The sequence below is a fragment of the Lepidothrix coronata genome, unplaced genomic scaffold, assembly GCF_001604755.1.
Source record: "Lepidothrix coronata isolate B3197 unplaced genomic scaffold, Lepidothrix_coronata-1.0 Scaffold125, whole genome shotgun sequence".
In the NCBI taxonomy this organism is placed as follows: Eukaryota; Metazoa; Chordata; class Aves; order Passeriformes; family Pipridae; genus Lepidothrix; species Lepidothrix coronata.
This window is the reverse complement of record NW_016690305.1, coordinates 815,982-829,885: the sequence shown is the minus strand read 5'-3', so window position 1 is coordinate 829,885 and position 13,904 is coordinate 815,982. Positions and strand designations below refer to the sequence as shown.

The window sequence follows — 13,904 nt, the reverse complement described above, 5'->3', positions numbered from 1 at the left end:
TTATAACAAAGGGCCACACCTCCAAGGTTGATCCTCTGTTCTAACATATGCACTTTGCATGCAGCATCCCGAAACCAGGACCACTTTGGTCGTGAGAACTGGGATCACCAGCTGAAGTTAGCTGTGGCCTGGAACAGGGTGGACATTGCCCGGAGTGAGATCTTCACAGATGACCATGACTGGAAAGTAAGGCAGTATCTGTGATGCTTGTCTGGTCAGGCTTAACAGCTTGTCAGGACTGTAGATATGGAGGACACTTCTCACCTCAGCTGTGCTTGGGGAGAGTTTTAGAGCTCCCACTGCATTGCCAAGGGCTCTTAATATCTCCTGTTTTTCAAAAGTGCTCCCAAGCAGAGGTCAAAGCTGAGCAGGTTTATCAGTCCTTTCTGATGGATCTGTGGGACTGTGGGATTTTCCAATTTTGGTCACCAGTTTGGGTTCCCCCAGGTCATGTACCTTTGGTGGGACTGGGAAGAGCTGGAGGGAACTAGGAATCCAAAAATGAAATATCTGGGGGTATATGCCCCATCCCTGGAAGTATTCAAGGCCAGGCTGGATGGGGCTTGGAGCAACCTGGGATAGTGGAAGGTGTCCCTGCCCATGGCAGGGGTTGGAATGAGATAGGCTTTAAGGTCCCTTCCAAACCAAGTGATTCTGTTGATTGTGTGATATTCATGAACTTGGGAAAGCTGTTCTCTGCTCTATCCATCCCTCCACCCGGCAGCCAAGCGAGCAGAGGGCTCCACTGCCAGAGAAGCGAGTGTACTAATCCACCAGTGTGTCTCTGGAGATGTCCCACAAGTCCTAGTACTTCTCAGATGCTCTTTCACATCCAGAAACTCCTTGTGCACTCAGGGATAAAATCTTCCCTGAGTGAGGAGCCTGGTGGGGTTCTGCTCTGAGACCATGGAGCCTCTCACCTCTGCCTCTGGCCTGCCAGCCCACAGATCTCCACCCCGTGATGGCAGCTGCCCTGATTTCCAACAAGCCAGAGTTTGTGAAGTTGTTCCTGGAGCAGGGAGTGCGTCTCAAGGATTTTGTCACCTGGGACACCCTGGTTTACCTGTATGACAACCTGGCACCATCCTGCCTGTTCCACAGCAAGCTGCAGAAGGTGCTGCTGGAGGAGAGGGAGCACACGGCCGGCTCCAAAATGCCAAGGCTCCAGCTGCACCACGTCTCCCAGGTGCTGCGGGAGCTGCTGGGCTGCTCCACACAGCCTCTGTACCCCAAGCCCAAGCACACGGAGCGGCCCCGGCTCTCCATCCCCGTCCCGCACATCAAGCTGAACGTACGCATCTCCAGGTTACCTGATGGCAGGGTTGCAGTGGGGAGGGGACACCAGCTCAGGGAGCCGTCCTGGAGGTTGCAGCTGGGTCTCTGACCTCTTTGTCTGCTCAATAATCCTACTGAAAAACCCTTAAAGCCCTGCCCGAGTCATCCGCCCTGCATTCCAGGTGCAACTCTCACCCTCCTACACCTGCAGCACCATGTGGCTGCATGACTGGTGGGCAGGACCCAGTGGGGTGGGTACACAGCTCCACCTGATCCCGGCATTTCCAAGATAAGTCCAGTCTTGGCCACCCCTCTATATGGGCAAAGTCCCTTCCATGGGTGGTGGACACAGTACCCAGGGTTTGGGTGGCTCTGTGCTGAGGGAACAGGTCTGACCATCACACACCTTGCAGGTTCAGGGGTCGAGTCTCCGGTCCCTCTACAAGCGCTCTGCCGGCCGAGTCACCTTCACCATGGACCCTGTCCGAGACCTGCTCATCTGGGCTGTGGTCCAGAACCGCAAGGAGCTGGCAGAAATCATCTGGGCCCAGGTATCACAGCCTAGAGCTGGTGGTCATGGCTGAGGGGCTCAGGTGGAGCCAAACCTTCTAGCCCCAAGGGCAACAGTGGCGCCTGCTGGGATTTGGGATAGCAGGCAAGCTGTCCCAAGCCTGACCTCAGCCAAAGGGAAGACAGCCTGAGGGGACTTGGTGTCCATCCCCAGCTACACCATGAGGCCAGATCCCTCCCTTCCTGGCCAAAATGGAAAGAGGGGATGCTCTGAGCCAGAAGTGGGCTAGTCCTTGCACAGGCTGAGAGAGGGCTGAGCACACAGGGGCACGGCAGCTGGGTTGGAGAAGGCTTCCACCCATAAACAGCACCCCAAGACAAGAGGCAGTGTGGCTGGTGGCATGGTGAGCATGCTGAGGAGTCACTCCATCCCATCACCTAATGCATCCCATGAGGAGGGCAGGGTTGTCCCTGTATTCCCTGTGGCAGTGGGTTACCCAGAGAGGAGCCCAGCTGAGCTTTTGTCACGGCAAGCTGTCCATCCTGAGTGCCAGTCTGCTCGGGACACCCACCTTCCCTCCTGTGGGAGTTGGGGAGGGCTTGGCAGGACTGATGGAACTTGACAGACAGAGTGTCCACGCTCTCCTTGTCCTCTTCTGTCTCAGAGCCAGGACTGCATGGCAGCTGCACTCGCCTGCAGCAAGATCCTGAAGGAGCTGGCCAAGGAGGAGGAGGACACAGACACCACCGATGACATGCTGGCCCTGGCTGAGCAGTTCGAGCACAAGGCGATTGGTGAGCAGGAGGGCACCCCATAGGGCTGGCAAACTTCGCCCAGGAGATGTCTGGGGGTGATGGGGGGGTCCCATCATCAGAATCGAGGTCATGATGCTCCAAGGGCTGTGCCAGGTGGTGGTGGGAGCGCAGGGAGTACCACTGTGAGGTGCAATGTCCTGATCCTGCTGCAAAGGGTGACTCTGTGGGTGCCTTGTCCCGGAACTCAGCCTCATCTCCCTGGTACCTGCCCGTGCAGGCGTGTTCACAGACTGCTACCGTAAGGATGAAGAGAGAGCCCAGAAGCTTCTCACCCGTGTCTCTGAAGCCTGGGGGAAGACAACCTGTCTGCAGCTGGCATTGGAGGCCAAGAACATGAATTTTGTGTCCCACGGGGGAGTCCAGGTGGGTTCCCAGCAGCTGTGCTGGGAGGGGACGTGTCCAAGTGTCCCCAAGATCCAGGGTTCTCTGCAGGCAGCAGTGGGGCTCTGCCCTTCATCCCCTGTAACCAGCACTCCTCTTCCTCCCTCCTCACAGGCCTTTCTCACCAAGGTCTGGTGGGGGAAGCTGTGTGTGGACAATGGGCTTTGGCGGGTGATCACATGCATGCTGTTCTTCCCCCTGCTCTACACCAACCTCATCACCTTCAGGTACTTCTGGCAGCTGGGGCACGCATGCAGGGAGACAGGGATTTCCTCCAGCCTCACCCTGTGGCTGACTGGAGGAAGCTGCCGTAGAATCTCGCTGGGCAGCTGAGCCCACACCCCCCTGCTCCCAGCAGGGAGAAGAGGCTGCAGCCCATGGGCTGCCTGACACGCCTCCGAGCCTTCTTCACAGCGCCCGTCGTCATCTTCCTCATGAACATCCTCTCTTACTTCACCTTCCTCCTGCTCTTCGCGTACGTCCTGATGGTTGACTTCCAGCCGACGCCATCCTGGCGGGAATACCTCATCTACTTCTGGCTCTTCTCCCTGGTGTGCGAGGAGACCCGCCAGGTGCGGGGCAGGCAGAGCCAGGGCTGGGAGGTGGCAGAGGAGGAGAGACACCCCTCTGGGGGCTCCTGGGACATCCTGAGCAGCTCACGTTCCCATGCTGCTTCTCGTGTCACCATCCATTCGGAGAGGTCCCCCCAGCACATGGAACCACCAGATCCCCCCATCTCAGAGGCTGGAGAATCTCCTTGGCTGCACCTGACCTAGCCATGTGCACATGCAGAAGAACATGGGGGTTTTGGGAATGTCAGGAGATGGAGGACTCACCTCCTTCCTTGGGTGAATTCCCCGCAGCATCTCCACACTTTGCTTGATACTCGAGGTTTCTTCAGTTTTTGCTTCAATGCCTCAGTGCCTTTCTCCCCCAGCCTGAAGACCCCCATGTCCCAGGTGTCCCCATGTTCCTTCCATGCCTGTATAGAAAAGGCCATAGGCTTAAGTTACCTTCGGGTCAGCGAGAGTGTCCAGTGATGGCCAGCTGATCTCTGTGATCCCTCCCCTCTGTGAGGCACATGAGTATCTTACACCCAACTCCTCTTCTCTTCCCAACAGCTGCTGTATGATCCAGATGGGCTTGGGCTTGTGAAAATGGCTTCCCTGTACATCAAGGACTTCTGGAATAAGTTGGATATCTGCGCCATCCTAGTCTTTATCGCAGGGCTGACTTGCAGGTAAGCTGCAGGGCTCGATAGTATTTTCATAGAATCATGGAATTACAGAGTGGTTTGAGTTGGAAGAGGCCTTAGAGCTCATCTTGTTCCAACCCCCTGCCACAGCAGGGACACCTTCCACTAGTCCAGGTTGCTCCAAGCCCTGTCCAACCTGGCCTTGGACACTTCCAGGGATGGGGCAGCCACAGCTTCTCTGGGCAACTTGTGCAAGGGCCTCACCACGCTCACAGTAATTCCAACCTAAATGATTCTATGTGATTCATTGGTGGCACTGAGGTGTTTCCTTCCTTCTCTTCTGTGCCCAGGCTGATCCCATCGACATTATATCCCGGGCGTATCATACTGTCCTTGGCTTTTATCATTTTCTGCCTGCGCCTGATGCACATTTTCACAGTCAGTAAAACGCTGGGGCCCAAGATCATAATTGTGAAGCGCATGGTGAGAGCTCCCCTTTAATCCTGCCAGGGTGATGCTGGACCATCCTGCTAGAGCAGCCGGATGTGCCACCCCTGTTATCCCCTCCTGGAGAGGAGTTTGCTCGAGGACACAGTTGTCCTTCCCCTCTGTCTTTGCAGATGAAGGATGTCTTCTTCTTCCTCTTCCTGCTGGCAGTGTGGGTGGTGTCCTTTGGGGTGGCCAAGCAGGCTATCCTGATCCACAACGAGGAGCGTGTGGAGTGGCTTTTCCGTGGCGTGGTTTACCACTCTTACCTGACCATCTTTGGGCAGATTCCTTCCTACATCGATGGTAAGGGACTCCAGCCTGTGACAGCACATGGCACGAGCAGGGTGGCTGTGACAAGGCCAATGTACCAAAATCATGCCGTGTTGGCCCATGGAATTCCCAACAGGTGGCAGTGAGCAGAGCACCTGGGATGTGGCAGATGGAAGTCAAATCCCTGCCTGGTGCTCCCTGAGACACCCTGAGGTTTGGTCGCCACAGAGTCATGTTGTGCCCTCCCACAGGGGTCAACTTCAACATCGACCAGTGCAGCCCCAACGGGACCGACCCCTACAAGCCCAAGTGCCCAGAGACAAACGCGGACAACAAGAAGCCCATCTTCCCAGAGTGGCTGACGGTCATCTTGCTGTGCCTGTACCTGCTCTTCACCAACATCCTCCTCCTCAATCTCCTTATTGCCATGTTCAAGTGAGTCTGAGGGGTTAGAGATCTGGTGGAAGTAGCGGGATCCCGCTTGGGGGGTTATAGATGTGATGGAAGTAGCAGTTGTGGGTCAGGGCTGATCAGGGAGATGGGTAGGAGCTGGGACACCATTCAGACATGATGTGCCCCCTCACCCCCCTGGCACGGCTGACACCTGGGCTCTGCCCCAGCTACACCTTCCAGCAGGTCCAGGAGCACACGGACCAGATCTGGAAGTTCCAGCGGCACGACCTGATTGAGGAGTACCACGGCCGCCCGCCCGCGCCCCCACCCCTCATCCTGCTCAACCACCTGCAGCTCCTGGTCCGGCGTGGGTTGCTCCGCCGGCCGGCCACACACCACAAACTCAGTGAGGACCAGCCTCCCTCTCCTGCCCTTTGCCCCCTCCTCAGGGCACGAGGCTGGGCACCTGGGCTGTGGTCCTGGGGTTTGAGATGCCCAGAGATCTGACGGCACTGCCATCCCCTTCTTCCGGCAGAGGAGAAGCTGGAGAAGAACGAGGAAGCTGCCCTCCTCTCATGGGAGATGTTCTTGAAGGAGAACTACCTGCAGCACCAGCAGTGCCAGGAGAAACAGAACACAGAGCAGATGATCCGGGACATTGCACAGAGGTAGTCACTCCTGAGACAGAGAGTTCCTTCCATCCTTCGGCACCCTGAGCAGGGAACAGTTGGGATCAGTGCAGGAGTGGCTGCTGAGGGGGTTGCGATCTGCACTGTCCCTCCAGGGTTGATGTACTGGCAGAGCTGCTGGACTTGGACCGGGTGAAGAGGACGGGGGTGGTGGAGCAGAGACTGGGCTCTCTGGAAGACCAGGTGAGGCAAAAACAGAGCAACTACCCAAGAAAGGTAATATTTTCCAGGGGCCGAGTCAACTGAACAGAGCACAAAACCTGTCTGAATCAATACCCCTTCAGACAATTTGAGTTTCATTGCCCTTAGCATCCAAGTGGAAAAGGTTTTTGAGGAATGTTCTGTTTGACTCCAAAGTGGGAAGTGGTGGGATGAGCCACTGCCTCCACTGGTCACCAAAGAGTTAGAGCTGACCCAGCTCTTCTCCTTGGCCTAAGAGGACCCTCCAGACCTCTTGGAGATGGGGACTCTGTGAAGCCGTCCCCGCCCCTGACAGCGGGGTGGCCAGGGAGCCGACCCAGCCCTGGCACCTCCTGTTTCCACTTCCATTTCCACGTGGTTTGTAAAAATGTTTCCCTGGAGATGGTTTTCCAAGGCAAACATCAGGACACAGCCAGGATCACTGCTACCTATGGGGACTGGCAGTCAGTGCCAAGGGCAGCAGTGCCACCTGCCAGGGCTGGATCCTGTGCTACTCAGGGGTAGGGGGACCTGGGGGGTGACCCTCTGCTGTCCCCCACAGGTGCACCAGAGTGCCCAGGCCCTGAGGTGGATGATGCAGGCACTGCGGGGCAATGGCTTCAGCTCAGGGGAGGACCTGCCAGCCGTGGGTAAGTGGAGCACAACTCAACCCCAGCAGCACCAGGGAAGCCCAGGGCCCCAGACCAGGGCTGAGCAGCCCCTTGCACCTCTCTGTTCAACATCAAGGCAGAGATTCCTTTGGTCTTGGGAGCTTTGGTGGCTCCATGAGGCCATCCAGCCCTTCCTGTGGCCATTTCTGCCCTCCCTGAGGTTTCCTCCAGGACCTGTTGGAAGGGAAGCCAGGGTCCAGGTCCTCGGGGGATGTCAGCATCCCCATGGAGAGACCCAGCCAGCCCCCTTGGCAGAGCCCTGGTCCGCAGTACCGGACTCAGTGTCCTGCTTTGTGGGACCCTGCTGTCTGTGTCTGTCCCACAGGCTCCTCTAGAGCCTTGGACTTCAAGGAGGCTGACCTGGAGGGGAAAGCTGAGGAGAGACGGCCCCCATACCATGTGCTTGCCCGAAACCTCCTGTACCCAGGCTCTCACACCCTCCGCTTCCCTGTGCCAGATGAGAAGGTGCCCTGGGAGGTAAGATCTGTGACCCTAGGCAGTGGGGCTGGCAGGAGGGGGTGTGGGGCAGACCCTGGCAGTGGTGGGAGGAGGAATAGACCCATCATTGCACTTGGGAGCTGCTGTTCTTCCAAGCCCTGAGACAAGTGTCTTCCTGGAGCAGCTGCACTGAGATTCTCCCAGAGACAAGGGCATAGTTGCTGCTGGGATCTGCAGTGGTAGGGATGCCTGGAGATGCTTGGCTGGAGACAGAGGGTACAATCACCTGCCTCTGCACTTCCTGACCCTGGCTCAGGGTCAGGGACAGGATCCAGCACTGACTTCCATGGGGGCATGATCCCATCAGCCGAGACCCTGAGCTCACCCCCCAGCAGAGCCAGGAGCATCACTTGGGCAGTGATGCTAGAAGCTGTGCAGAGCAATACACTGGGGCATAAGGTGTCCCTGGACATCCCAGTCCCTGCCTGCCACCAGAGCAGAGTTGCAAGGGAGTCCTGACACAGCCACGTGCTCCGCAGGTGGACTTCCCGCTCTATGACCCCCCTGCCTACTCGGCTGACCACAAAGACATGGCTGTGCAGGACCCCTTCAGCCTGTGAGTGTTCCCCCACAGCTCCCCACTCCTCTACCCCTTTCCTGGGTGGCACAGCCAGCCCTCCCTACCGGGCTGCCTCCCACCCCCAGCTCCTTGGAGTCTCTCCTGAAGATCAACTACAACACCATGGATGGGCTGATCGACCGGCAGAGCTTCCACGGGCTCTACGCCGTGCGGGACGGGCTGCCACTGTGAGTGCAGCCACCACAGGGAGCTGGGAGCTGGGGTGGGAGGCAAGCACCAGGAGACAGATTCTAGGGGCACCTGAGCCCATCCCGCTTTCCTATGGCTAACGGTGCGGCAGGGATAATGGCATGCATCGTGCTCAGGGCTCATCCCCAAAAAACCACCACAGCACCCCAAAAGAGGTGGGGTGCAGTGGTAGGGAAGTGCTATAGGGGTGCACAGAGGGATTGTGGCACCATGCCAACCCCCTCACTCTCACTCTGACAGGAACCCCATGGGCAGGACGGGGCTGCGAGGCCGTGGGAGGCTGCACTGCTTTGGGCCCAACCATGCCCTGCATCCTGTCGTGACCCGGTGAGTGTGTGGGGACATGAAGGTGTCCTGCTCCAGCACAGGGCTGGGCATGTGGGATGGGAAAGGGGGCATGGAAGCACCTTGGAGAGACTGGGACCTGGCCAAACCCAGTTCTGCCAATATGACCACTGCTGGGAGGAGGGGAGCCAAGTGCAGCTGCAGCATGACAGGGGCCTCTCTCACAGCTGGAGGAGGAATTTGGATGGGTCCATTATAAGGAAGAGTCTGAAGAAGATGCTGGAAGTGCTGGTAGCCCAGTACCCACTGTCAGATGTCTGGGCTCTGCCTGGGGTAAGACCTGGGGGAAAACAGCTGGTGCAGAAGATGGAGATGGGAGATGGGAGCAGTGGATGGATGGATGGATGGATGGATGGATGGATGGATGGATGGATGGATGGATGGATGTCCCACAGAAAAGGGGGAATGACAGGTACATGTTGTGGCCTTGGCTGAGGAGGTACCTCTGACCCTCCTGCAGAGCATCTGCATGCCAGGGCTGCTGGGTGAGCAATGGTCCCATTACAAACACCCACACACCTGAGCCCCTGTCTCCTGCCTCTTCCCTCCTCCTCCTCCTCCATAGCTTCAGTTCTCACATGTCCTTCATTGTGAGCATGTTAAGCCATTGGCAAAGCATCCTCTCACAGACATTGCACCAGGCACATTCAGACATCTGCCTGGGCAGAGCTGAGGACTTCAGGCGGGAGAGGGAGGAAAGGAGGCACCACGAGAGCTTGTGGCATCATCTGCAGTGGTGGCTGGCAACTGCCTGATGGCCAAGCTGGTGGCAGGGAGGGAGGCTGGGCTGTGCTGATGGCAGGCCATATGGCTGACATCTCCTTTGGCACAGGGGTCACTGGAGCCGGGGGAGACACTGCCACTGAAGCTCAAGTGGATCCTCCGACGAGAGTTCTGGCCCCAGTTCCAGAACTTGCTGAAACAAGGCACTGAGGTGGGGGCACACGGGTATCCCAGTGGTATTGGGTGACGTGAGTGTCCCACTGGGATGGGGGCATGCAGGCATCACCCCGGGCAGTAGAGGCACATGGGGACATCTCCACAGTACAGAGACATGTGTCCATTCATGGTGTCACAGGGCCACATGGGCACCCCAGGGTACAGGGGCCACTGGTGGCCACTGCTCCCACCAGGGAGGAATGGCTGGAGGAGGTGGAGACATGCAGTAATGCATGTGTGGGGGGTCTGGAGCAGCCCAGAGAGCGGGGGGTGGCTGCCCACTCCAGTGTCTGTGCCTGCTGCAGTCGCTCTCCATGGCTCCAGTTGCAGTGGGAATGGGGTGCTGGTCTCCAGTGGGGCAGAGGAGCTGCAGGGCAATACCCCACCACCCCCAGGGCCTCTGGTGCCCTCAGAGATGTGGTGGGGGCTCTGCTGATGTGGCAACTCTGTCACTGAGCACAGGTACACAAGGGGTACCTCGATGACCCCCGCAACACGGACAACGCCTGGGTCGAGACGGTCGCTGTCAGTGTCCACTTCGACAACCAGAACGACGTGGAGATGAAGCGGCTGAATTCGGTACGGGGCTGTCACCCCATGGCTCCCTGACCCACCTCTCAGCAGGAGTGGGATTCTCCAGCTGCACAGAGTGGGGGAATAACATGGGGATGAACATGGGGTGCCACCCCAATGTGTGCCCCAAAAAGAAAGGGCGGGAGGTTGGGGACTAGAAGTGCTGCTGAGTGTGGCTGGCATGGCCCCTCACCAGCAGCACATCTATGATGTCTGTCCCCTTCCAGTTCCTTCAGGGTTGCGACCCGGAGCTGTGCATCCGCTGGCAGGTGCTGGATAAGAGGATCCCCCTGCATGCCAACCACAAGGAGCTCCTACACAAGGTCTCAACCCTCCTTGGTGCTTACTACTGAGGCCTCAAGCACAGGCCAGGGCTCCTGCTGCCCCAGAGCAGGTTCTGGCTGGGACCTGCAGCTCCACCCCAGTTCACCTGTGAGACCATGGGAGCTGCTGGACATGAGGTACTTTGGGTGCTTCTGTGAATGTACATTGCAGGTCTCTGGGAGGAAAAGTGTCCCCTTCTTGGGGGCGGGGGCTGCCTAGACAGTGCATCCCAGTCACCTGAGCGACCAAGCTCAGCCCCAGTTTGTGTCTTGGTGCTTCCACATTAGCCCACAGCACTAGCCCAGAGCTTGGGCCATGCAGAGCCACAGGACTGTTCCTGCAAGGTGATCCCTCCCTCAGCTCCAACCTGCTCTTGGCTTCGGGGTGGGCACTGAGGGCTCACCAGCCCCAACTACTCCACAAGGATATCCGTCTCTGCTCCCTGCTCCTGCTCTGAGCCCTGGCAGCCCCCGTGCCACAGATCCCAAAGGATTGCTCTGGAGAAGGCTTGGAGTCACCCCTGTGGCAGCTGTCTCCATATCTTTGGTTGTCTCAGACCCAACAACATGGTCCTGAGCTGTGACCCAGCACTTCCAAAGGTGTGAGCAGCTCTTGCTTATATATCTATGGTTTCATAGCTCTGCACTGGCCCACCTGCCATGCCCCACACTGAGATGTAATCCTGCGTGTGTATGCTGAGCTCCGGCTTGTCGCTGAACTCCCTCCCTCTGTCTGAGCCAAGGCACCAGCTAAATGTCACCTGCCTGTCCCCATCCCCTGGTGCACGTGGATGGAAAGGGGCAGCTTGCTGGGACTAGGTGATCCGTGCTCTGTGGTCCGTGGAGCAGGAAGGGACCGGAGAGGGGACAGGAGTGTGTCAATCCCAGATATCCCTGCTTTTAAGGGGTCTTTCCCTCACATTTTCTGTTGCCCGCCATGGGGAGAACTAGGCACAGTGAAGACACTTTTTGGTCACCCAGAAGAGCCCCACAGTAGCAGGTTATGCTTGGGACTGCTCAGGGTGGGATTTCAGTTCCCCCACCCTCTCCTGATGGATCAGACACTGACCAGCCTGGGCTATTCATCCCACACTGGTGGCCACCACAGCACAAAGGCAGTTTCACCAGTGACGCACTGGGGCTTGGCGAGGAGAGGGGGCTCATTTTGGCAATGTATTCAACCCAGCTCAATAAACCATGTATTAAATAACTACAGGCTGGTGGTCTCTTATGCTGTTTAAACAGGGGCCATTCCTGAAGGCCATGCTTGGAGCACACTTCCAGGATGAGCCCAGTTTGAATGTTCTCACCCCAATCTTGTTGCACAAACTCACTTTGCTTGTTGACTCACCCCCAACGATGGCTGAATCACAGAGTGCTTTGGGTTGGGAGGGACCTTAAAGACCATCTCTTTCCAACCCCCTGCCATGGGCAGGAACACCTTCTACTAGACATGGGTGTTTGAGATGATTTGACCTCTTTGGAGTCGATATGGGAGATGTGCTCCAAGGTGTTGGCACGGCACCTTCTCCCATTTCTCGTGGACTTTTTGATGTCTGCTCCTGGTCTCCCATTGCTGAGAGGTCAGGAGACCATCTGCTGACAGCCCACACGGGTGCAGGGAGGTCCAGCCTGGAGGCATGGCCAGGGAGGGAAGGGGCGATCGCCCCTTACAGCAGCTGATCAAGCTTCCAGACCCGGAGTCTGGACGGCAGCCTCCGGAAAATTGCTGAAACCTCATTATCAGCACTTAATTTTCCGTACAGGGGTGCTCCATGCGGCCACTCTCCTGCAGCCCCGTGGGGGTGCTGCCTGGCTGTTCCACCGCCCTGGCCCCCGGGTCCCACTCCCCTCGTCTCCCCGCACCGCCCCCCCGCTCCCGCACCGCCCCCGCACCGCCCGGTGCCGCCGCGGCGGGACCGCCCGGCCCGGGGCTCCTTGGGAGCGGCCGCAGCAACAGGTGGGGCCGAGCACGATCGCGGCCGAGCCGCCGCGCACCGCAGCGGCACCGGCACCGGCACCGCACCCTCACCGGCACCGGCACCGCACCGGCACCGCACCCTCACCGGCACCGGCACCGCACCGGCACCGCACCCTCACCGGCACCGGCACCGGCACCGGCACCGCAGCGGCACCGGCACCGCACCCGCACCGGCACCGCACCTCACCCGCACTGGCACTGAACCCGCATCCGGAGCCGCCCCGGAGGAGCCGGTAAGGGATCCCCGGGGCTTCGGGGCGGCGGGGGGTGGCGGAGGGCGGTCGTGCCGCCCGCCGGGGTCCCGGCTCGGGGCGGGGCAGGAGAGCGGGTCGGGGCATCGCCCCCGCACACCCCTGGGGTCCGGGAGGCTGCTACTCCTCAGAGCCCCTCTGAGCCCTTCCAGGCGGTGAGAACCGGCATCGCATAACTCGCCCTCATTCCCCCGGAGAGACGGAGCTGGCGGAGCCCGGTACCTTTCGTAGGGCCAAGAGGAATTCCCGGGAAGCAGAACTTCATCTCCTCTGGCAGAGCCCACAGTGCCCTGGGCAGGGCCACGGGCTAAAACACGGGCAGCATCCACCCGGTATGAGCATCCCTCGGGTATGAGCATCCCTCGGGTATGAGCATTCCTCGGGTGTGAGCATCCCCCTGGGGTACCCTGAGGATGCTCACACCTGAGGGATGCTGCTGTTCCCAGGGGAATGCCATTAGCAGAAGGATGCTGCTACCAGGGGGGACAACAACTTAGTGCCCCTAATGACATCACCACGGGCCATTTAATTCCCAGGTGAAAGGCTCCCTTGGTCTCTCACCCTTCCTTCCATGGAGATTTCTTCCCCCCAGGCTGGCCAAGGCAGCAGGAGAGGTGTGAGCAGCACCAAAGGCAGAGAAAAGGTGTCCCACCTGCTTCACCTCTTGCCTTGCCCCTGACAGCACTGGGGTGTCCCTTGGGGTTTCCACATCTCCCCCTTTACTGTGATAGCAGCTCCTCTCTTCACATCCAGCCCCCAGAGTTAGGCTATCAAACCTTACTCTTTGTTTACTTTAAAAAGCAAACTCATCTCCAAACCCTTCTTTGGCGAAACCCTTGGAAATGTGACTTTTACCAGCTCATGGACCAGAAGGGGAGGGAAAGCAAAAGAGCTCCACATTTCGTTATTTAAAACCCCGGTGGTGATTAAGTCAGTCTGATGATCCGTGCAGTCTGACTCATCATTTTTTTTAAACACTCAGTGTTGGTAAGATAGGAATTTACTGCTGCTTCTGCATCACATTGCTCCTGGAAACTGGCAGCAGGATGGGGCAGAGGCTCCCAGGCTGGACCTGCCTCCACACCTCCTTCCTGCAGCACCCTTTGTCTACCTGGGTGGTCTCTGCAGAGATGGGGGCAGGGGTTTCATTCTCTGCATCTCTGTGTATAATTAAACTTAGGCCAAATTAAGCTGTTCTGGACAAGATGGTAGCCAGTGTCACTCCACCCTTGTTTTCCAAGCTCCTGAGCCCAGCCTCCCACCCCTTTGCCAGGGCACATCACACATGAGCCATACACAATGTTCCAGGAAATAATGCCGTGTCATATCCCCTCCACCCACCGCTTCCCTCCAGCG

General features: G+C 58.2%; 1 protein-coding gene across 2 annotated transcripts in view; it reads left to right on the top strand.

The window, feature by feature from the left end:
- TRPM2 (transient receptor potential cation channel subfamily M member 2) overlaps positions 1-11,510 on the top strand; it is an 18,266-nt gene extending 6,756 nt beyond the window's left edge. Inside the window, exons 11-33 of one of the 2 annotated variants that reach the window (XM_017826392.1) lie at positions 65-186; positions 941-1,291; positions 1,689-1,826; positions 2,451-2,580; positions 2,819-2,964; positions 3,097-3,209; positions 3,341-3,554; positions 4,104-4,222; positions 4,528-4,660; positions 4,798-4,969; positions 5,188-5,371; positions 5,557-5,735; positions 5,865-5,997; positions 6,114-6,201; positions 6,761-6,848; positions 7,195-7,346; positions 7,847-7,923; positions 8,013-8,114; positions 8,377-8,463; positions 8,649-8,754; positions 9,314-9,415; positions 9,883-9,999; positions 10,221-11,510. In XM_017826392.1, coding sequence (XP_017681881.1) covers positions 65-186; positions 941-1,291; positions 1,689-1,826; positions 2,451-2,580; positions 2,819-2,964; positions 3,097-3,209; positions 3,341-3,554; positions 4,104-4,222; positions 4,528-4,660; positions 4,798-4,969; positions 5,188-5,371; positions 5,557-5,735; positions 5,865-5,997; positions 6,114-6,201; positions 6,761-6,848; positions 7,195-7,346; positions 7,847-7,923; positions 8,013-8,114; positions 8,377-8,463; positions 8,649-8,754; positions 9,314-9,415; positions 9,883-9,999; positions 10,221-10,346 — 3,179 coding nt within the window. In that variant the 3' untranslated portion in view covers positions 10,347-11,510. Of the gene's footprint in view, positions 1-64; positions 187-940; positions 1,292-1,688; positions 1,827-2,450; positions 2,581-2,818; positions 2,965-3,096; positions 3,210-3,337; positions 3,555-4,103; positions 4,223-4,527; positions 4,661-4,797; positions 4,970-5,187; positions 5,372-5,556; positions 5,736-5,864; positions 5,998-6,113; positions 6,202-6,760; positions 6,849-7,194; positions 7,347-7,846; positions 7,924-8,012; positions 8,115-8,376; positions 8,464-8,648; positions 8,755-9,313; positions 9,416-9,882; positions 10,000-10,220 lie in introns of both variants that reach the window. The other variant, XM_017826391.1, reaches the window with a different exon arrangement.
- Positions 11,511-13,904: the final 2,394 nt, after the last annotated feature.